The sequence below is a fragment of the Taurulus bubalis genome (assembly GCF_910589615.1).
Source record: "Taurulus bubalis genome assembly, chromosome: 1".
Classification (NCBI taxonomy): Eukaryota; Metazoa; Chordata; class Actinopteri; order Perciformes; family Cottidae; genus Taurulus; species Taurulus bubalis.
In genome coordinates, this window is record NC_136589.1 from 21290532 (window position 1) to 21313126 (window position 22595).

Below are 22595 nucleotides of genomic sequence, written 5' to 3' on the forward strand. Positions count from 1 at the left end.
GGTTGGCAGCCAATTTAAAGAGTCAGCAAAATATTTTTCTCCGCCAAACTGCTATACAAGAATCAAGCACCAAGGCAAGTTTTTTTGCTAGCATTCAAATTAGCAAAAGCCAGCAAGCCTTTCTCTGAAGGAGAGTTTTTGAAAGAATGTATGGTAGAAACAGCAGGTCTCTTATGTCCAGAGAGCAAAAACAAATTTGAAAAATTGAGTTGATCACGCAGAACAGTGACTCAGCGTGTAGAACAAATTGATGAAGATTTAACCAGTGAGTTGAACAAAAAAGCTGAGTCATTTACGTTATATTCTCACACCGCCCCCTGCCGGCCTCGCCGTCGTCCAGTGTAGAGCCACGGGTCTCACACCGCCCAGCACCCCCTGTGGCGGACCACAGGCTCCCCACCTTCCCTTTGGCTCCAATAATCTGTTTTACCAGATACTCATACTCTCATGTGGTCTGCATTTGGGTCCGCAACATTGTCCTCCCGTGACGGTTCACACAAACACTCTCCATCCATCTGATACTGGCCCGGCCCGTCTGTCAATTTTTTTTATTCAATGTGGCCCCTGAGCCAAAAAGTTTGCCCACCCCTGATATATAGCCTCATTTGCTATGATACAATATGTGCATCATAGGGGTGACTGTGGCTCAGTGGTTAGCATGCCCGTCTTTCAATCAGAGGATCGGTGGTTCTAGCCCCGGCTCCACAAGTCCTTGTCGTTGCGTCCTTGAGCAAGATACTTAACCCCAAATTGCTCCCTGTGCTGTGTCTACCGTGTATAGAGCAAAAATGTAAGTCAGCTAAATGTAAAGTTAACTGCCTATTATTTATTGTCTGTGATGGGTTATTGTGTTTGGAGATGCTAGATGAGCTGTGTCTCCACTGATATGTTAAGGGAGTGTGGTTTCATCAAAAGTAACCTTTGGCATTGATCCCAAAACCGGAACTGAAAAAGGAAATATTCGGCATTACACCTTTTGTAAGCTAGCTGTCACATTTTATCTAACATTAGCACTTGTTCCAACAGACCTCTGCCAGACCAGCATTGTAACTTAAAAGTGAACTTTGAACAGCCCTGTTCTCTGTGAAAAAAACAATGGTAAAGACAAACAGACTGAACATACTTTCTGTTGGGAGTTCCAGGTGAAATTGTGTCAGACATAGCCGTATGCTAGCTGTGTGGCGATGCCGGAGGCTTCAGAGAAGACTGCCGTTCTCTCCTAATGCCGTGTTCACACCAAAACAGTTGCGAATTTTCGCAACGCCACTTCGCCTATATCGCGCCGCAGGTGAAAAATTCGCTCTATGTGGTTAATCCGTTTTTTCACAACCATCGCTGGGGAAAGGGTGCGGGGCTTATCTCTGTGTCTTGAAAACATTTACTATTTCCTTCATCCACCAGGTAAATAACCACTAGTTCTGCTTTATACTTATTGAAGAAGTCCCACACACGTCGGAGCATCAACCGCCCCCGTGTCTGGGTTCATAACATTATCCGTAGTCGCACACAGCTCCGACTCCTCCAGGACGAGTGTCTGAATGAAGCCGTTTCCAGAGCTCCTTCAGCGGACCAGCAGTTTCATTCAGTAACGGCGGTGATGCCGGGCGGAGCTTCTCAACGCTGATTGGCTTTCGCAACTCCGCGTCATGCGAATTATTCGCTGGAGTTGAAATATTTGAACGCCGGCGAAAAAGCGGAAAAGCGGAGTTGCGAATATTCGCAACGCCGTTTCACCTCTATCGCGACGCCCGGCGAAAAATCCGCTTTTTCGCAACCTAACGCGGCTGTGCATCGACTTAACATGTAATCTGGACGTGCGAATATTTCGCAACTGTTTTGGTGTGAACACGACATTAGTATGTAGAATATGTGTAAATCACGCTCTCCTTGCCATTTCCCCTCAAACCCCTCAACAACAAAACGTTAAAAGAAATAAACTGGCAACCAGTATGTCCAATCCAAGTTCCCGCCAAATGCTGCGTTCACACCAAACACGGCCCGAAGTTTACTCGCTCGACAATAAAAGGGTGTTCACACCGAAGGCGGCGCAAATATTTGCGCCGTGTCAAAGGGGGCGTGGTGTATCTCTGTTGCTTCTCTCCATGAAAAGAGCTTTCATTTCCGCTATCGACCTTGAAATAAATAACCACTAGTTCTGCTTTATACTTGTTGAGGAAGTCCCAAAAATGGCGGACCATTAAACGCCCTCGTGTCTGGGTTCATAACATCATCCGTAGCCGCACACAGCTCGGTGAATTTCACCGACTCCTGCAGGAACTGCGTCTGGCTTATCTCCGTAAAACGGATACCATTTCTGCCATCCACCATGGAAATAACCACTAGTTCTGCTTTATACTTGTTGTGTAAATTCCACATACGTCGGAACATCAAACTCCATGGTCTCTGGGTTCATAATATTATCCGTAGTCAGTGTTGGGGGTAACGAGTTACAAAGTAACGGATTACTGTAACGTAATTACTTTTATAGGTAACGAAGTAAAGTAACGCATTACACTCAAAATATTGGTAACTACACTACTTTACTAGACCTCAGTAACGCGATTCCTCTAATTCCTGTAACGCTCTGATGGTGTTCCAGACTCTTTCCTCACAAGAGGAGAGGTGATTGCAAATAATCTTTTTACTCATTTTTGTCAAAACAGCTTCAATAACAAAATGAAATGCTTGATGAATAAATCTGTGTAATATAATCTCTCTCTTAACCAAACAGCTTATTAGTCGTATCAATTGGCTCTAATCAATTGCTCGGTGTTGGTGTACGTACATTTAAAGGATCCAGATATGTGTTATGTAAATTTAGCAAATGAATACTGTTCCTGCTGTCGCGGCCACAGAGGGGAGCTGGGGGAAGACTGCACTGCACAAATGGGTAACTGGCTTAATCAGTGCCACTTAATTTGACACATATTGTATCATCAGGGATGTACATGTGACTTTCATCTTTGATCTGTAATGGGTTTCTAGCTCGCAATATCCATGACATTTTAGTAGCTGTGGCCCCATCGGTGGATTATAAATGGGCCCCTGCGACATGACCGACATGCAAAAGGCCCCTCCACATCTTCTACATAGGAGCAAGACACATTGAGTTTAAAGTTGTTTAGCAACTTTTTATTGCTGTTTGGTGTATCTCTACGGCTTGCACATCTCTCTGTTGTGTTTCTCTTTGTGGTCCTTTGTGGGCATTTTGTGTGTCTTTGTTGTCCTTTTAAGTTTCTCTGTATTTGTTTTGTGTCACTTTGTATTCATCTTGCTTATCTTCGTGATTTTTTTTGGCCCTTTACACAGTTATCGTGAGTCTCTTTGTGTCTCTGTGCAGCTGTTTTTCACCTCTTTATTGTTTCTTTGGTCTATGTGTAGTCTTGTGATGAAAGACAATCAAAGATTGCCCACCAAAGGGGATTACCAAATGTGACGGGGATTTCTAAATGGGAAGTTGTTGCAAAATTGGCGGTGAGAACGACCGCGAAAGCGGCCATCACTCCTGAGTACCCAACGTGTTGGTCACACGTGCATGTGTGCTGGGAGGTTCTGCTTTTGTTTGCCCTTTCACCTCAAGGGGTGTGAATTTTCTCTTTTTATTCCTTACGATTGTATAAGTAGAAAGGAAGTGCTATTTTCAGGCTCTTACTCCAGCCTATAGTGCCAAACGAGGCGCAGTTGAACAAACTGGTCTTCAAGGAGATCCTTGTTTCACAAAAAAAAGTACACTGAAATGATGTGGGAATAGCAGCTTTCTTTATGTGATAAAGTTCCATGAAATATGCAGGAAACCTGTTATGAATGAATAATCAAAGTGTACTGTTAAATGTATTTAGTCTTTTATTTAAACAGGTACTGTCATTGAGATCAAGATCACTTTTGCAAGAGGGACCTCTTGTGTTACTTCTGGTTGCAAAAAAACAAGAGAGTGACGGCCAAAAAGCAAGATGGCAACAGTCACAATGCCTCTGGGCTTAAAACCCTTGCACAACGGATGGTGCCTCTGTGACTACGTCAACTTGATCTCCAAACTATTATCGCACTCCCACATTAGTCTCTGGATGATGATGTATGTTGTACGTATTTCCTAAATACTTGGCCTTCATGCAATGCAAATTATTGAGTTATTAAATGCAAAATGTGACCAAATTGAAGTGTGTTTGCCCTCACCACACAATCCTGCACTCTGGGTTCCGTCAATTTTTTTTCATCTGTTTTATGTCCCCATTAGTTTCTGCCGTAGACAAGTATAGTAGTCAACCCTCCTCAGGTCCATACATTAAAGAGATCCAAATAAATAATTCTGTACACATGACATCTGTCCGTCCTGATAGAGGGATCCTCCTCTGTTGTTCTCCCAAAGGTTTCTTCCTATATTCTCCCCATTAAATGTTTTTTTTGGGGAGTTCTTCCTGAACCGATGTGAGGGTCAAAGGTCAGAGGATGTTGTATGTGTACAGATTGTAAAGCCCTCTGTGATTTTGGGCTATGCAAAATATATTGAATTGAATGTCAATGAGAACAAATAACCACATGTAAATAAAATAAAGAAGCGACCAAATAGTACATTACTTCATAAATAAATGAATATGCTATTAAATGTACTGAAAATAATATTATTATATTACTATATTATATAATACATTTTAAAGTAGTAATGCATTTTTGCATTCTTTTTTTCAAATGTATTCATGCGTTTTTTTTCTATTTGCATCCACTGCCTCTTCTCCCCTCTTTTTTTTCCCAAATTTATTTCTTCCTGTATTATTTTCTTTATCCATGCATTTTCTCTTTATGATGCAAATAAGGGAGTTGTCATCCAAAGTGAGCCACGAGTCAAACTTCACGCCTGTTGGTTGATTCACATCATAGAAACAGTTTAAATTTCAAATCAATTTCAAATGTCTTGTTATTTCTTGTAACTTATTTGTTATATTACCAGTCTATCTGTTACAAATACACATGATCAGTTCCCCATTACCAGTTACGCACAGTATCCAGTAAAACTGTTGTAACGTTATTTTGCGTTTCTGAGGAAACTTGACTTCTCAAAAAGCAATACAATCTTAAAGATTGCTCATTGTTATATTGTTTTCCTCTGGTAATGTGTATTAATCTTTTAATGTTTGCTCGTCGTTGAACTGATTTATAACTGCATGTGCTTTTTATTTAGCTGCAGTGTTAGTTTCACATTCGGCTTACGTTGAAGTGAAAACACACTACAAGTCCCACAACACCCCGCGTGGCAGAGGAGACGCGCGGGGTTGAGAGTGGTTGATTGCCCCGTCACGTGACACATCCGGCATCTCCCCGTCGAGTAGCGTTCTGCTCGTGCTTGATGCGGTAACCTGCTTATTGTCTCCGGAGGCTACAGAAACGCTCGCGCCTCATCCGGGAAACTCAGCCAAGACATCACGGTACGTCCAGCGGCCCCGGGAGCTTTTAGTGTGGCTTTCATCCACTTCCACGCGATAACACTGTTTGATTAGAGCGGAGTGTGTCGTAACGTTAGCCTGTTATGTGGCGAGCAAAGGTCTCGGTTAAAGCTGATAACGTTACTCTAGGTGCCCGCGGGACATTCGTCAGTAGCTCGCGGACTTCTGTCTTGGTAAGTCCGAATCTCAATTTGGATTCAGTGGACTCATTATCGAGCCTATCTGTGACCTGTTACCCCGCTGTTACCCCGCTTTCTTCTTCAAACTCGCTGTTTGTATTTTGTTTATCGCGCAGTGATAACTGTTAAAGGTATCGACGGCTTTAAAGGAAAGTTTCTTTCCCGGGTTAACCCCTTCATAGGCAGAGGTGTCAAGTAACGAAGTATTTGTACTGTACCTTAAGTAGAAATTTTGGGTATCTACTTTACTGGAGTATTTATTTTTCAGACGACATTTTACTTCTACTCCTTACATTTTCAAGCAAATATCTGTACTTTCTACTCCCTACATTTTAAAAATAGCATCGTTACTATTTCATTTTGGTTTGTTTTCACTCCGGCTTGTCATCGTTCAAAAACACACACACAAAAACCCTCTCCGCCCCGTTGCCCACAGATACGTGCCCGCGCACACAGGTGAGCGCTGAGCACATACAGCAGCGGACAGAGAGCGTCGAAAAATATGTCGCGTGAAAAGTAGACCGCTATATCTGCGTTTTAAACGCTCCCAGGGTTAAGATGCAACAGCAGCTCTCCTGTGAGGAGCAACCGGAGTTCTCCTCGCACCGAACAGCTCTCTGAACCCGGAGCAGCTCTCCTGCTCCAGGTGAAACGAGCCACGGTGCTCGTGTCTTCTACCAACAATGAGCTGCTGGCTTCACATATTACAAAAGTACAAAGTACACGGATATAAAACTAAGTCATTAATACATACATGGACAAATGCCTGTACTTTCGGGTAAATGGTTACGGTACGCCGTTAACAGGTTACGCTTGCGCATGCGCGATTTGACGCGACGCCGTGAGCTCCGTGAGCTCGTCTTTTCTTGCTGTTGCGTTTCTCAAAATAAAAAAACAGATCTAAGCTCAATATTGACCATGAATGGAGAGAGGCCGTATCAAATCTACAACCCCGTTTATAACATATGTGTCGAGGAAAGCAGCCACTAATACTGATACAACCTGATGGTTCACATATCTGCACTCATTCTGTTTTGTTTGGCAAACAAAAAAAAGTTTATCGTTTTCCACAATGAGCTATTTAGTAGTAACTAAATATGAGTATTTTTTTGCACAGATAGAACTTACACAAAACATTGTCTGATGGGGCAATCTGATTTACTTGAAAGTGATTGCAATTGTCTTTATTCTGTTATTTATAAAAGCACAGATGAGTCAAACAATTATGTTATTTACAGAAAAAGTTTGAGAACCACAGCTTTAAGTGTTTGTGTCGAGTCGATTTTTTTAAAACATTTGTAGTCATTATGGCCTTTATAAAAATGATTGTTTTGGGGGAGGTGGGGTAGTGCACTATAGGCCCCTGAGACGTGGCTTAAGAGTTTGTCTTTAATGGAAAAAAAAACATTCCCCTTACATTACTTTTACTTTTAAGTAGTTTTTAAACCAGTACTTTTACACTTTTACTAAGTAAAAAGCTTGAGTTGATACTTCAACTTTTACAGAAGTATTTTTAAACCCTAGTATCTATACTTCTACTTGAGTAATGAATGGGAATACTTTTGACACCTCTGTTCTTAGGACATGCATTGAGTGCGTGTTTTTTTTTTTTTACCTGAAGTCACCATGTGTTTCCACGTTACCGTTACTCACAGACACTTTAAAGCTTTACACACAGCTATTGGTTTCAATAGGAGTCCAATAGCTGTAGGTCTCAGCTCTGTACTCCGTTGAGTTACATTTTTAAACCTGTAATAAGTGACTGAAATAAGTGAATGTATTGTAGGCTATTATATTGAGTTACTTTAACAGCTCTCCAGGAAGCAGTGTTCCAGTGTATGTGTCCAGGGCTTTTAACTCAATATAATAGCTGACAGTATTTTATATATCAATGAGTAAGTCTTGATTTAACATTTAACAAACGTGTAGGGAATCGTGCGAACAGTTAAATCTAGTGCTAATATGACAAGTCAACGAATAGATTAACAATTAACAGAAAATTCCCAGCATGCATCTCTAATTTAGTTTGTAGATAACATTTAAAACCTGTTCCAACAAGTTCATGCTTTGTTTTAAAGTTTATTTAACACTTAATATTAATTACTACATTTTGTTTTATCCAAGTTCAACAGTAAAAAACTCAGCTTTAGAGAGCTAGTTTTACTATTATTAAAGTACTGTTTTACTTGTTGTTTTATAGCAGTGGTCTTGAGACTGCTGTGGCATAACAGTGAACGGACAAACCTCACTGTCTGCATCCTCCAGCCATTCGTGTTTTCCACTTGCACTCTGTTCATAGGAGGACAAAGTAACGCTTATATTCTCTCTCTCGCTTTTTCTACACTGAGGGCACATCCATATTGTTTGAATAAACGCTATTGGACTCGTCACTGAGCTAACTTCTCGGGGTGGGGGAAAAAATCGATACAGCATAGTATTGAGATATTTTGGGTGGCGATATTTTATCGATACACGGAAGCCAAGTATCGATCTTTTATTATATCAATTATAAACTTTTTGTTCCTAGAATAATACAATCAATTGCTTTTTCAGCACACTAGATGGTGCTGTGTTGTATTCTGGTGAGGTCAGCAGAGGTCCCGGATCAGGGTGATTGGTAGGAAGTTGGTCAAAACAAATAGGAGACATCGGAGAAAGAAATTACAAATGCGTAGTCCGCGTCTGGACTTCCTGTCACTCATAGCACCGCTGCTTGCACAGCTGTTGCACAACGCACAGGACAACATTCAGCGCTGGTCAAAGACGTAAAAAAAAAGCATAGATCAAACTGGCTATAGGTACTCTAGTAGCGCTGGAAGCTGCCGGTGTTGCGGATTAACAGGCGGCCCTGTTAACTGGTGATGTTAACTGGCGACTTTCGGCCAAGTTGCCAGTTAACAGGGCCGCCCGTCATTCAGACACAGTTCCTGGAGAAGTCGGTGAAATTCACCGAGCTGTATGTGCCTACGAATAATATTATGAACCCAGACATGAGGGCGTTTGATGTTTCTGACGTTTTGGGGATTTCCACAACATGTATAAAGCAGAAATAGTGGTTATTTCCATGGTGGATGGTGGAAATAATAACTGTTTGCACAGAGATAAGCCCCACCCCCTCTCTGACGCGACTATGCAGACTGTAATACAAACAGTTCAGTTTGTCAGGTGTAACATTTATGACAGTGTTAGTCAGTTTTCCCATTTTGCTGCAATACAAATTATTGAAGTGAGATGAACAACTGAAAACGTTATCTTATTAGATCAAATATGTTGACGAAGTTTTCCTTCGGGGACAATTTGCGGTTGAAAAAAGGTAATATATCTCAATACTCAATATATCGCAGTGTCGTGATAATATCATAGTATCGTGATAATATCGTATCGTGGGACCTTTGGTGATTCCCACCCCTACTAACTAGTGGTTCCTTGCTTACGTTCAGAGTGAAGCCGCGTCGTGGCGATGCGGCAACCTCCGTTTCTGAAAAGTGAAGCCAATTGTGAAGTGTCTTAAGCTTGTATGCGACTCCTCTGGTTGTATAGAAGTCTATAGAAAATGACTCTACTTCTCTCTTGATTTATTCCCTCAGTAAACATTGTAAACATGAGTTTATGTCTCAATCTCTAGTTTTAAGTCTTCTTCAATACAGCATGATGTTCATTTGGTAAATTATGGTTCATTTTAGAGTCAAACAGACCAGAAAGCAGAGTATGCTTAAGGGCAGGGCTACAAGGTGATTGACTGGTTGCCAGAGCCGTATACGACATCTCTTTATGACAATCCTCTGCATTCCAAATAGGGTCGCTTTCGTTCATCAGTTGCGAAAATACAAACATTTAAATAAGTTCTGTGGATAGCATAAACTTCAAGAGTTTGGTTCTACAACATAAAATACATCAGTAGATTCCCCTCTGGTGAAGCTTTTATGTGTCCTAAAAAAAAAGTGTCTAATTAAGACCCCCTTTAGCTTTGTGGTGGTGACATGAAGTCATGTGACCGTGGTATGGTCCGTTAATGGCCTAGCATTTTACAGATTGCATTCACGCTTCAAAAATCCTAAAAGTTATCTTGATTTATTAATATCTGGATGAACAAAATGTAAGTAACCCTTCCGTTCGTCCTAGATCCATCATGAATTTCTTCCTGGAGACCCTGCGAGTCATCCTGCTGTCCATCTGGTACAATGTGGAAGCTTTCGTCCACCTCTTCGTGCCCAGAAGGAAGAAGGACATATCTGGGGAGGTGGTGCTGATCACGGGGTCCGGTAGCGGGATCGGCCGCCTCATGGCCCAGGAGTTCGCAGCTCTCGGCACTGTGCTGGTGCTGTGGGACATCAACCAGGACGGGATGAAGGAGACGGCCAGGCTGGCTAAGCAGAACGGAGCCAGCAGTGTCCACCACTACCTGTGTGACTGCAGCGACAAGAACGAGGTCTACAGAGTGGCGGACCAGGTAAGGGCGTCGCTGCACCATTTACAGCTGCATCTTCTGACGTCTTGACGTGTTGGGCTCACTGCCCCTTGTTGGCCTCCTTAGTTTACTGCAACCCGTTCAGTTACGATGGGTCAGCAACCTTTCCTATCCAAAGAGCCATTTTGCCCTTTTTTCCACACAAAAAAAATGTGTCTGGAGCCGCAAAAGCTATTTGATATCACAGCTTCTGAAGTTTTATACATAGTCATAATATATATATATATATATATATATATATACAAAAAAACTATAGTTTGTTGTATTTATGAAATTATAGAACAAGAATAAAGACATTTTTTGACATTGTATTGCTATTTATGCTGTTTATTACTATCAAACTCTTATGAAGGGGACAGCTACATTGAGATCAATTAAAAACACAACTATGCAAACCTTGAATACTGTCTATAAATGTGGCTCATGTGGTAGAGTGTTCGCCCTGTAATCACAAGGTAGCTGGTTCAATCCCTGTCTTTATGTGAGTTTTACATTTTAAACGCATATCTTTTGCTACGTGAGCTCCGCAAATGGAGGAGGCGGATCCGTCTTTACTAGCGGACGCCTCAGTGTCTCATGAGCTGCCACAGAACCAGCAGCAGTAGTTGAGTCTGGAGACTTGATCAGCTTCCTGAAAGTATTTTTTACTTTGCTCATTTTACTGCAGCAGTTGAGGAATCGCTCTTCTGCAGCTTGACACCGTTCAGCAGATGCTTGTTCTGGAAGACTCTTTCAATATTACATTTTTAGTTTTTTGCTAATTTTTCGCCACATATCAAGCAGACAGGTCAGCAGCATCGTTGGCAGTGAAAGCAAATGAATATGTCCACGCAGAATTAAACACTCCACTTTCCCCCGTGACTTTACTTTTTTCTTTATTTATCCGTTGATAATTTAGCGAGGGCGGGGCTCTGAATCACGAGTAGCCACCTGCAGGGAAAGAGGCTTGACAGCTACGTGACAGGATGTGACGCACATTTTAGTTAAAAAATATTTAAACATTTATTTTGATTTTGAGTGACCCAATATTACCTAAAACTCCAAGATAAGAGGAATTCCCTTTGAAAGTTTTTCCGCTGGACAAAAAAAAAAAGAATAAAATAAAAACGTCTTTTTTTTTTTTTTTTAAAGCCTCAGGGAGACGGGCTAAAGAGCCGCATGCGGCTCCGGAGCCGCGGGTTGCTGACCCCTGAGTTAGGAGTACCACACAACAAGTCAAACTGAGTTTTATTTTTCTCCCTGTGAATTAAATTTAGTTTCTTAACAACACAAGCTGTCAACCTGTCCTTAAACTGTCTATTGAGGGATGACTACAAAAATCGGACTTCAATAATCTTTCTTTTTATTGAAATGGAGACAAAATGTGCAATAACCACCTCAAATAAATGACAGTGAAAGCCCATGAAAACTAATCATCTCATGTGTGGGAATATTAGCAAATAAACACATAAATGGACTGTTGCCTATGGCAACATATGAAATATAAGACCTGGTTTTCTTGAGTCGGTCTATCGATCTCCTCCGCTTTGTTTCAGCACCGCACACGCTCTACACACAACAAACAGCGCTATCCGTCTGAGAATAACTCCTAAATAATGTGGGATTAATACTTCTTTTTTTGGGCTCATACAGAGACCTTGGATTTATCCTCACAGCCTGATATTTTCTTGTGTTTGGATTGACATGAACACAAGTGAATATCAATGAATGACCGATTAAGTGAAATTTGACATTTTCCCCACGGCACACCTGACGATCTCTCACGGCACACTGGTGTACCTTAGCACAGTGGTTGAAAATCACTGCAGTAGCTTGTACATAAGTCAGAGTAGAAGAGGTGTGAGTGAGGAAAAGTTGCTAGCTGCGAGGCTAATTCATACAGTGTAAACGCCAAAGACATTCAGTGTCCTGTCACTGAGCTGCTGTGTTATAAACTTTATTTGTGTTGATTACAGAAGACCTGTCACTGCAGAATGATTCATGTTTAGTGTTTGTAATGTTTACTTATCCTATGATAAGCATGAATTAAAGCTGGCTGCTTTAAGGATTCATCAGCTCACTCCCCAAAAATTTGGTCTCGGAGATATTGGTTACCGCGCAGCACGTGGTGCTGCAATGTTTTCCGACGGGTGTGGTCCGACTGAAGGAACAATGAACAGTGTTCATGTGTAAGAGTATGTAAATCATGCATGCTTTATCAGCACCACCCAGCCCATGGGCCACAAACGGGTTCTGCCTTCAGCTTAGTGGGAGTAATGTGATGCCAAGGTCCTACAAATAGTGTGTGTGTCCGCCCGCCCGCCCTTGAGGCAGTGAAGGGGTGACTGCTTTGTAAACAGACACCTGATTGGTTGGATGTGGGCAGAGTGAAAACACACACAGAGAGCAGGATCTGGGCAGCCACCAACACAGTGTGCTTGCAACAGCAGCATCCTAATTATCACAAAACGCAGGAACATGAGCCGGCTCAGTGTGTCGCAACCTGTCTGCAGTTTCTCTGCTCGAGACTTCTTGCTGTCTGTGAGAGAGAATGCTGTTTTTGTCAATGAAAAGAGGGGAAACAAACATTGGCCGAGGCCGCAGCTCTGAGCCGGCAACTGAAAGCTGAATGAATAATTATGAAATGTTAAACAGACTTCTAGTGTCTCCCAACAAGCCTGCCGTTAGAAGGCGAACAGGATCCCTTGCTCAGCAGACATAAGCCTTCCAGCCATCAGTGTAAAATACACCCTCCTCCCGCCTGTGTTTAGTACACATTAGACTACTTGGTGTTTTTACGCCCCAGGGACAATATTCAAAGACAAAGCTGCCAGAAGTTATCAGTAAAATGCTGGAGTGCAAACTACACGACACTCCCACACAAAGTACACAAACACTACATCTGTCCTCTCTTTCATAGCAAAGAGCAGTGTACCAAACCTCCAGGGAGCAGCCTCTCCATCAATAGCAGTAATGACTCTGAGTCACTTGATGACAGACCAAGATGTTTGAGGTCCGTCTTCTGGTTGAAGTGCTCCCTGCAGCCGAGAGATACGGAGTGCTGTAGGTCTAGTATGCACGCCCCGCAGTGAAGCCGGCTATTATGAACGCAGTTTCTGAAGGTGACGTTAATCACGGCTGGTGTGACGCGGTGCTCTGTCGTGAACCTCTGAATTTTTGTAACTTGGCGCATGGTCATGTGACAAATAATGAAACACTATTTACACATCTAGGGATTAAACAAAGAAGGCCGGTTTGTTTTGAGATGCTTTAGAAACGGGAGGTGTTAAAAATCTGCATTTGATTAAATATTTTGCAGCCAAATCTGATAGTTTACAGGATATTCAACCTTTTGTTTTCTTTCTATTGTTTGTAATACTGGACTTGTTTCTTCACAGGGTTGGTCCAAAGCCAATAAAGTAGATCATGAATATGAGTCATTCATATAAGATACGAGTTTACAGATAATTACAATCCCTTCTAATAATAGTGGCGGTTGCTTTGTGGCATTTTGCCATCTTTTTAGATTCATAGCCTGTTGTGACCTCTGTGAATCTCTTTTGGTGAAATGTTTGTCCAGTGTTCTGACAGTGTAATACGCAGTTGTTTTAAAGTGTTCCTTTTTTATTTTGCCTTTTTTAAAGTTGATAATATGATAATAAGTCCACTAAGGACATAAATAGGACTCCTTCCTCACTAGCAACATCACTTTTAAAGGGATTTGATGTGCCCCTGGAGCGCCTAAGACATGTTTGTCACCTTTTTCATCCCTGATTTGTTTTCTTGCCCACTTGATACATATTTTATTCAATGAGTTATTTTTGTCATTGTACAAGACAGGATTGCACAATGAACTGGCGTTGTAGCCGCCTCTTAGCTACACAGAGAATGTATTCAAATTTAAATTCAAATGGAAATAGCACTAAAGGTAAAGGTATGGGATCGGGCTCTGTTTTGGTGGACAGATATATTGATCTGGATATCCCTGTGGTAAAGACAGCAGGCTGTTTGTAGTTTTTATGATCTCCATTCATCAGCAGCACGCTCCCTCATGTAAGAGTTATGGGGTTACATTCCTCTCCTCAACCACAAAGACCCAAGGCCGGACTCCCAGGGTTGGACCAGCATAGTAAACCGGCAACTTAGAAGACATGGTTTGCATATTGAAATGTGTGTTGGTGTTGTTTTTCAGTTGCGTCTGTAAAGACCTCCTTCCACACTCCAACGCCTAAATAACAGGGGAAAAGAGCTGAGTCACTACTTCTTTGTCCTGTTGATCACAGCCAACATGTGTTCCGCAGCGGGGCAGACCATCTGGTTACTCTTACATCTGGTCTGACACGTGTTTCTCGCTGTGATCACCTGCCTGATTCACGATTTAGTACTACACTATTTTTATTTCAGTGTTTCTCTTTAAAGACACAGATGATTGTAAGCCAGTTCAGAGAAGCTGCCTGTTAACGGTAGAGCAGTACACAAAGTAGTCTGACAAATGACACAAATACAGCTTGATGTGTTGCATGATTGGCCATGTCGACATGTAAAGACAGTGATAATGGAGACGGTTAGTTGTCTCGTCACTGCTGCACATCCCAACCAGACCTACATCATAACTGTCCTCGCTCTGACTAAAACGCTCATCTGGTGTTTTTAAATGCCAATTAGTGTGAGGACTGTAGCTAACAGGGCAACTCGCACATCCGCACCAAAACATATGGTTTAGCTTTGACTCAGGTCACACTGATGTCAGCCTGCCTCGGTTCCTGGTGCTTTGATCCATCTGCCTCGAGCTACCACAGAGGTTCTTTTCTGCTGACAGGGTATATAGGTCCAGTGCTTGTGATGTCCGTAAGGGTTTTCAGGGTATGATTCCCCACAGACCCATTCTCCAGGTCTTATGTCCCTACCAAAAAGTTACCCTGACCCTAACTACTCAAAGTCAATGCCAACACTATCCCATCGTCAAGTTGATTCCAGCTACACAAGGCAGGTTTATGCCAAGAAATCCGGTGGGATTCATACTTACACAGGACGTCTTCTGCATACATGTGAGTGTAGTCATTAATTTGTACCATTTAAGGTATACTGTATGCTTTGAATTCTCATTGTTAGTTTAAATACTACATTTTCTCACTTTTTCATGTTTACACCCAGATTTCACAACATGTTTGGTCATGGAAATTTGGTTAAAAGTCATGGAAATCCATTGGTCAGAATGTGTATGAACCCTGGCTTTACAAGTACAGTCCATTTACCATCTAGTTCTTTAGCGTGGTCAGGAATTGGGTATCGAGACAGTGGCCTGTCTGAATGAAAGTGCGACGTAAATGCTGTCCAGTTACCATCAAACCTCCTCAAAGTCTGACTACTACATGAATTGTGGTTTGATTTTTGTCTGAAAGAAGTTTTATTGACCATGGTTATGGATAAAGGAAAAGTTATTTGGTCATCAATTGGATCAAGCTGGTGAACTGATGATTTTTTTTATGAACTATACATGCTGTGACAGAAACACAATTAAGAAAACTATGACACAAACAGCCCAACTTCTGTAAATATATTTATATAATACTGAAGGTGTAAAAGAAATAGCCGGGGAGCTGCGGTCAGTAAATGTCACAGCCATTGTAGCTTAATCGCCATCATGTCTTATGTGTATGCTAGCTAATAATACAAACAACCCAGATATTACACTGGCTTATAGTGGGACTGGGCAATGTCATCGTTCTATAGAAGCGGAACCAACGTCTGGTTCCAATGCAAAATCAGAATGCTGTAATAGTGTAATGCCCCTGCTACTTTTATAGATTATTTAGTGCATACTATGATGAGCAGTTCAATCAGTCTTCTTAATACTGGGAGGAAATTACAGCTGCTGTTAAGACATTTAATGTGCATTGTGAAAATGGGACTTCATTCAGAGTTCTACAGGCTTCTGCTTGTTAACATTTCAAGAAAAACATTAAAGCAGCAGCGCACCTCAGAGAGAGAGAGAGGAGGTCCTGTTCAGCTTCGCTTTCAGTTAGTTCGTGCTCTGTGTTATGAACTCTCGTCTGAGAGGTTTTTGTGTCGTGCTGTGAGCTGAGCGACCTGGTAGCTGTTATGAGGCATTTTCTCGTGTTTTGTTTGGACGGAAAAATGTGATTGTTGAGATAGCAGGCTAGCTGCTGTTTGCTTGCCTTTCTCTCCATTATAGTTTTAGAATCTGACGCGGGCCAATAAAAAAGGGGCCGTGGGCCGTAGTTTGGACACTCCTGATATACATACATATATATGTGTATTTTATATATATATATATATATATATATATATATATATATATATATATATATGTAAATATATATATGTATGTAAATATGTATATAAATGTGATCAAAAGATTGAGGTTTCATGGAACTGCGAGGAAGTGGTGTGACGACTATTTCATATGGTTCGTGATCATGCAGCAAGCTGTTGTAACTCAACTGTACTTTGTCAAAACTGTTCCAAAGTTAACATGCTTCATGAGTCATGGCTTGAAGACATCTGCATGCCAATATTAACTCATAGACAGAGCGCCACCTACTGGGAAACTATGGCAATTTTAACTAGAAATGAGTGAAGAAAATGAAATTGGCCGACTTCTTGTACGGTTTAGAGCATGGTCCCAAGAGAGTGATTTTTAAGTTTATATGTGGTACATACGCCTATCAAATTTTGTATATCTATGTTGAACGTACTGCAAGGGCTGCTTTGTTGAATTTAGTTGAATTTTCTCCGTAGAAGTTAATGGGTCCTTTTTCTTTTGAACACAATGAGATACAAACAAGCTTTTGATATATTTTGATGAAATTTAACCTTTAATGATACAGAGAATTTTGTAAAATTTGAACCCAGCGTTTCAGAAGATTTGAGGAAAAATTAGTTTTTCACAAAATTCAAAATGCTGGAAATTATAAGTTATAAGCTTCATGCGCCCATTTACTTTTTTGTAGAGCAGACACAACCGACACAGAAAGTTTCGTAAGAAATGGACCCAGAGTTTAGGAGGAGATGACAAGAATGTGTTTTTTACCAAATTCAAAATGGCGGAAAATCGAAGTAGGCGGCGCTTAAGGGTCTTTTGTTTTTTGTAGAGCAGTTCCCCCCGGACATGTGTGCCAAATCTCAGGTAAATCGGTCTTAGGTGGCACAAATTCATAGCATTTACATCCAAAAGGGGCGCTATTCAGCTATTTCTTTCCGACTTTTGGCCGAACCCAAATCAGATTACAATTTTCGCCGAGTCGGATGGGTGTGCACATTTTGAAGAATGTAGGTTCATCCCAAGCACCTCTTTTCCCTGCGCAAAGCCCTACCATAAAAATAATAATAATAAGAAGAAACATTTGAAATACAATAGGGTCCTCAGCTCTGACTACGTCAGTGCTCGGGCCCTAATAAACACTCGAATAACAATAGGTCCTTGACTCTGACTACGTACGTGCTCGGGCCCTAAATATGCATATTTGGGAGCTCCTTCTGTCCTTGGGGGTATCTTTTGGGAATATGATTGCATCATATGTCAGACATTTTTCTGTTCCTCTACGCAGGTGAAGCGAGAGGTGGGCGACGTCAGCATTCTGGTGAACAACGCTGGCATCGTGACGGGCAAGAAGTTCATGGACGCTCCCGATTCCCTGATTGAGAAGACGGTGGAGGTCAACACCATGGCTCACTTCTGGGTCAGTCACACTCGCCAGACGGCTAGAACATCCCCACACAGATTAGCTTTGGGTCCAAGTGATCGCTCATGGAGACCTTGTCTTGACTGATCATATGGATGTAAAAGGCAGATCAGTCAGTATTGTACTGTTAGACATATACCAAGGTCACATGACAACTCTGCAAACTTAATTTGAAGTTGAAAGGGTTTTGATTTGACCATGTTCTCTCTTTAAAAATAAATACAAATCATCTAGATAATTCATGCAAATAGAATGCAATGAAACCCCATGTTTATGTTTCTCTAATTATCCGGCTGATTAATGTGTTTCCTGTGTCTCTGCCCAGACCTACAAGGCCTTCCTTCCTGCCATGATCGCCAACAATCACGGCCATCTTGTCAGCATTTCCAGCTCCGCTGGACTTATAGGAGTCAATGGATTGGCAGGTGTGTTTTCTCCTTCTAACCATATCATGCATGTCACTTGTATTAAAGTAGCTTTCAAAGTTTGGGTTTGTGGAAAAAAAACAAAAAAGCATGATAATTGGTAGTCTCATGGTCAGACTCATCACACTCATCAGCTTTAAATCTTTACAATTTGTTTATTTTTTAAAGATGACATTTAAACACGCTATGATAACTTCATAATTTACCTTTGCAACTCTAATTTTTACTGAAATGAGCTTCAACACATCATGATGCATCTCGATGCAACCGCCATTAAAGTTAGCCATTAGCTCTGCTATTTAGCCAACCAAGACTTTGCTGCCCTACCGGCTGCTAACAGCTAACGTTAGCTCGCTCTCCTGTTGATTTCCACATGGATCTGTTTTTGCATGAAGGAAAATAGGCTGCTTTGCCTGGAAACATCAACAGTCAGTGGGGCGGGGGCATGCTGGGGCCAAATATATCCAGTACAACTATTATCTCAGGATTTAGGGTGGTCGTCCACGGATCAGAAAGGTTCGTGGTTGGATTCCTGGCCACTGTTGTCTACATGTCAGTGTCTTTTGGCAGGAGAGCATGTGAATGTATTCAGATAAACAGGCACCATGTATGGTATCCTCCGTCACCATTGTATGAATGTGTGTCTGGGTGAATGCTGGCTTGTGTTTAAAAGCACTTTGAGTGGTTGTTAAGACTAGAAAAGTGCTAAGTAAATGCAGCCAATTTACCCCCCCTCCACCCCACATTGGTTTGGTTTTCCAAAAGACTAATAGTCAAGAGTTTACTGCTTCCTTTCAGATGTTAGATGCTGTTCGGCTCGATCCCACCCTGGTACCTGTGGTGCTGTAGAAAAACGAGTCACATTTTCTGAATTCTGGCATCGACTAAAGTATTGGCGTTCATGACGTCCCCAAGCACCCAGAAGTGAAAATGGCTTTTATTCACTTAACATGCTCTATAGTCTCCGACAGTATCATGTAGTTCAATCTGTGGAGAAGAGAGGCAGTCTCTCTTAAAACCCAACGGGATCAAATGCGAAAGTTTAAAAGCCGCTTTGAGGACTTTAGAGACCTGGTTAACGTCGCTAATATAGACAAATCTGTTGTGGTGTTCTGATTGTTTTTGCTTTAATCCCCCTCTGACGCTCTCGTCGGTGGGAATATGTCATCCGGGCTGCTGCCTGCTGGTTTGTTTACCTTGTGCTGCCCAGAGGTTGCATTACTCACAACACTGAGTCAGAAAACGGATAGTTTCAAGCCCCACGATTAGTCTGCTCCTCGTGCACCCAGAGCGCATTGCGCCACGATGAGCATCCACTTACCAGGGGACAGTTTTTACAAGCGGATCTGAAGCTACTTTGACGGACCCTCGAAGCAAACACTGGGCCTCGAATGCCTCCAGGGACGTACAATGGGCTGAAGAGATATGAATAATTTATATGTAGAAGTCGTAAAAACTGCGTAAGAAATGTCTATTTACATTCATGACCAGAGAGTGCTGCACACGGCGAGAGCGTCAGGGGGATTCATGTAAAAACGCAACAGTTTTCCGTCTATTAACGAGGATTAATCGCAGGATTTACACACAGCAATAAAAATGGTAAAAAGCATGAAAGCAGCTGTACCGGTTGTTTTAGGTTGACTTGGATAAAATCAACTGATCCTATGAACTCCAACCAGCTACAGCTTCTGTGTAACTGAGGTCAGTGGAACGGATACATGACGTGTTAATGATGGGTTAGCACCATAGAGATGATGGTGATTGAATATGTTCTTAATGAATAAAGTCCCATAACAGATATTAGTTATGATTTCCAATGAACAACCTCGTAGCGTGTGTGTGTGTGTGAGAGAGAGAATGATGTCTGGTAAGGTAGAACATACTCATATAAATACAGTCTAATTCAAAAGGTTATCCTCTGGTCTCAACCAAAAACTACTTATTAGAGTTATACTCTATTTGATGGCACTTTATTTTTACTTTAAAACCACTGGAGTGAACCATCCATTAGTTGGACGGAAACATCATTAAGGAAACTATGCAACAAACTGCATGTCTTCTGTAAATATATTTATATAATACTGGCTATAATTCATACTTCCATTTACCACTGACTGCAATGTAGCTGTATTATGCAGTGATATGTTACATACATATATTTGAATAATATGAATAGGAATATTGCATTAGGCTTGAATTTGTTGACACTCAAGATGAAAGGACTTTAATTATAGGGACCCTATTTTAGAGGAAGCAGGTTGATTGAACTGCTAATAAGCAGATTATTCCCTGTTTTAAAAACATATTCCATTTTCCGCATAAACAAACGCCACCATAAAATAATTGCACTTGGTTGGAGCCATTGATCATTGCACTATGAAAACTGTATGGTAATAAACAGTCATCTACAGTGCTCTGTATAAAATGAATGATACCTTTGGGAATTGGAAACATACAAAACAAAATGACAAAAGAAAAGTCCCAACAACATAGATGAGTATTGGACACTTGACCAATGTATGCAGGGGCGGTCCTCCGACGTGACACCTCTCACCATGTAGGCCTGTTTGTCTTTGTTTGATGGTTGATCACATAGTGTATTCAGAGAGACGGCAGGAACGGTCCTGAAATATGGTATTGTCTCAAATGAGCCAATACAAGCTTGTAGTTTGGTGGTCCTCTAAGAGGCTCTGAGCCCTCTGTGGGGCTGGTCACAGAAACACGCATCACAGTGCGATGGGGATGCATGGCACACCTGCCGTGAGCCTCTTGGTGTTGAATCAGAAAAGTTATCTGCACCTTTTCAGCCCCAATGTCCCACTTGGCCCGGACTAGAGCCGTTGGACTGTTAACCGCTGGACTGTTAAATGGAAGGGGGTATTCGTATCCCATGCTTCAGGTAAGCTACTGTCTAGCGAGACGGACAAAGACCCCCGCCCCACAGATGCACCTTTGCCATTTTTTAAGCGGTCACGCCGGTATCGACACGTCTGTGTGATCAGTCTCAACCATTGTCTCAAAGACTGTATCTGTATCTTTAGTCTCTACAACTCTGTAGTCAGTTTTTCTGTGTAAAAGAAGGTCTGCACCATTTATCGTATCTTTATTGTAGTGAAGAAACGGTCTGAACTGTGTCCCAATCTCGCTGCACAGATAAGATATGTTCCATGTTGCTGTGCAGTATAGATGGATATGTGCATGTTCCAGGTCCGTGTTATGGTGTCAGTTTACACACTTTCATCGATGGACAGAAGGCTATTCACCCGTTTTCCAATGACCTTCAACAGCTCCCTTTAACAGATCTTGTTTCATGTAGGTCAGAGGAGAAATATGTATTTTAGATCTTGGGGAGAACTGTGTTTTTTTTAAGTTGAAACATAAAGGTAGTGTAATTCCAGTCAGGTTACTTAACCCGGTCCAAGTTAAGTGAGGTCAGTTCACCGACGTTTGTTAAGGGAACCTGAATCCATTTCACCGTGAACATCTGATAAGAACTTTCTCTTGAATGACTTCATGGGACTTTTATCCTGAGAGTTTGTCAGCTGGTGAGACTTTCTTAACTGGAGAATATTAGTATTAATGGATCACTCTGCCAGAGTCGCCCTCTCCCCCATATTTGTCCGAGATGTGAGGGCCTTATCAGTGATTGCGCAATAGATGGAACTTTGGCACAAGATAATTCCTATCATCTAAACGCTGTATTTCGATAAACCCACAACATTGTGCACAAGCCTTTTTTTCTGGTCTGCTGACAAATCAAATTCATATCTATACAACCATTGTGATTATGATTTAAATTGGTCAAAGTCCTTCGAAGATCCAACCTTCTTTAAAAAAAAAAATGTACTCAAAGTGCACCAGATTGATGCGTTATTTCGGTAAATGTACAAAAGTTAAAACAAATCTTTCTGAATGCCTGAAGTTTACAAAGCCACTTAGCAATTGTGTATCAAAAGTGATCAAAATTATGAGCTACTACGCCATAATCGAGCAGCCCTAGTGTTTTCACACGTAGAATGCTTTTGTGGTTGAGGCGTATTTAGGAATATGACGTTAACTTGTACAAATACCTTTTTCCTCCTCTCTCTGCAGACTACTGTGCCAGTAAGTTTGCGGCAGTAGGTTTTGCAGAGTCTGTGGGTCTGGAGCTGCTGGCTACTGGGAAGGATGGCATCAAGACCACCATCGTGTGCCCGTACTTCATCAACACTGGAATGTTCGACGGCTGTCAAACCAAGTAGGTCTCTTCACAACGTGTCTGACTGTCTTCATGCTGCCATGCTGGAGACGACCACGACCGGAGTTATTAATGTCTTCAGATTGTCCATTCTCGTTGACGAGATATCTCAGGAACGCCTAGAGGGGATTTCTTCACACTGGCACAAAAGTCAAAAGATCAC

General features: G+C 41.6%; 1 protein-coding gene across 1 annotated transcript in view; it reads left to right on the top strand.

Annotated features, from left to right (window-relative positions):
• Positions 1-9740: 9740 nt before the first annotated feature.
• LOC306738625 (epidermal retinol dehydrogenase 2-like) overlaps positions 9741-22595 on the top strand; it is a gene marked incomplete at its 3' end in the record, with an annotated part of 37165 nt that continues 24310 nt past the window's right edge. Inside the window, exons 1-4 of the mRNA XM_079220502.1 lie at positions 9741-10067; positions 17636-17767; positions 18096-18195; positions 22288-22432. Of these exons, the coding sequence (XP_079076628.1) occupies positions 9747-10067; positions 17636-17767; positions 18096-18195; positions 22288-22432 (698 nt within the window). The 5' untranslated portion in view covers positions 9741-9746. The remainder of the gene's footprint in view (positions 10068-17635; positions 17768-18095; positions 18196-22287; positions 22433-22595) is intronic.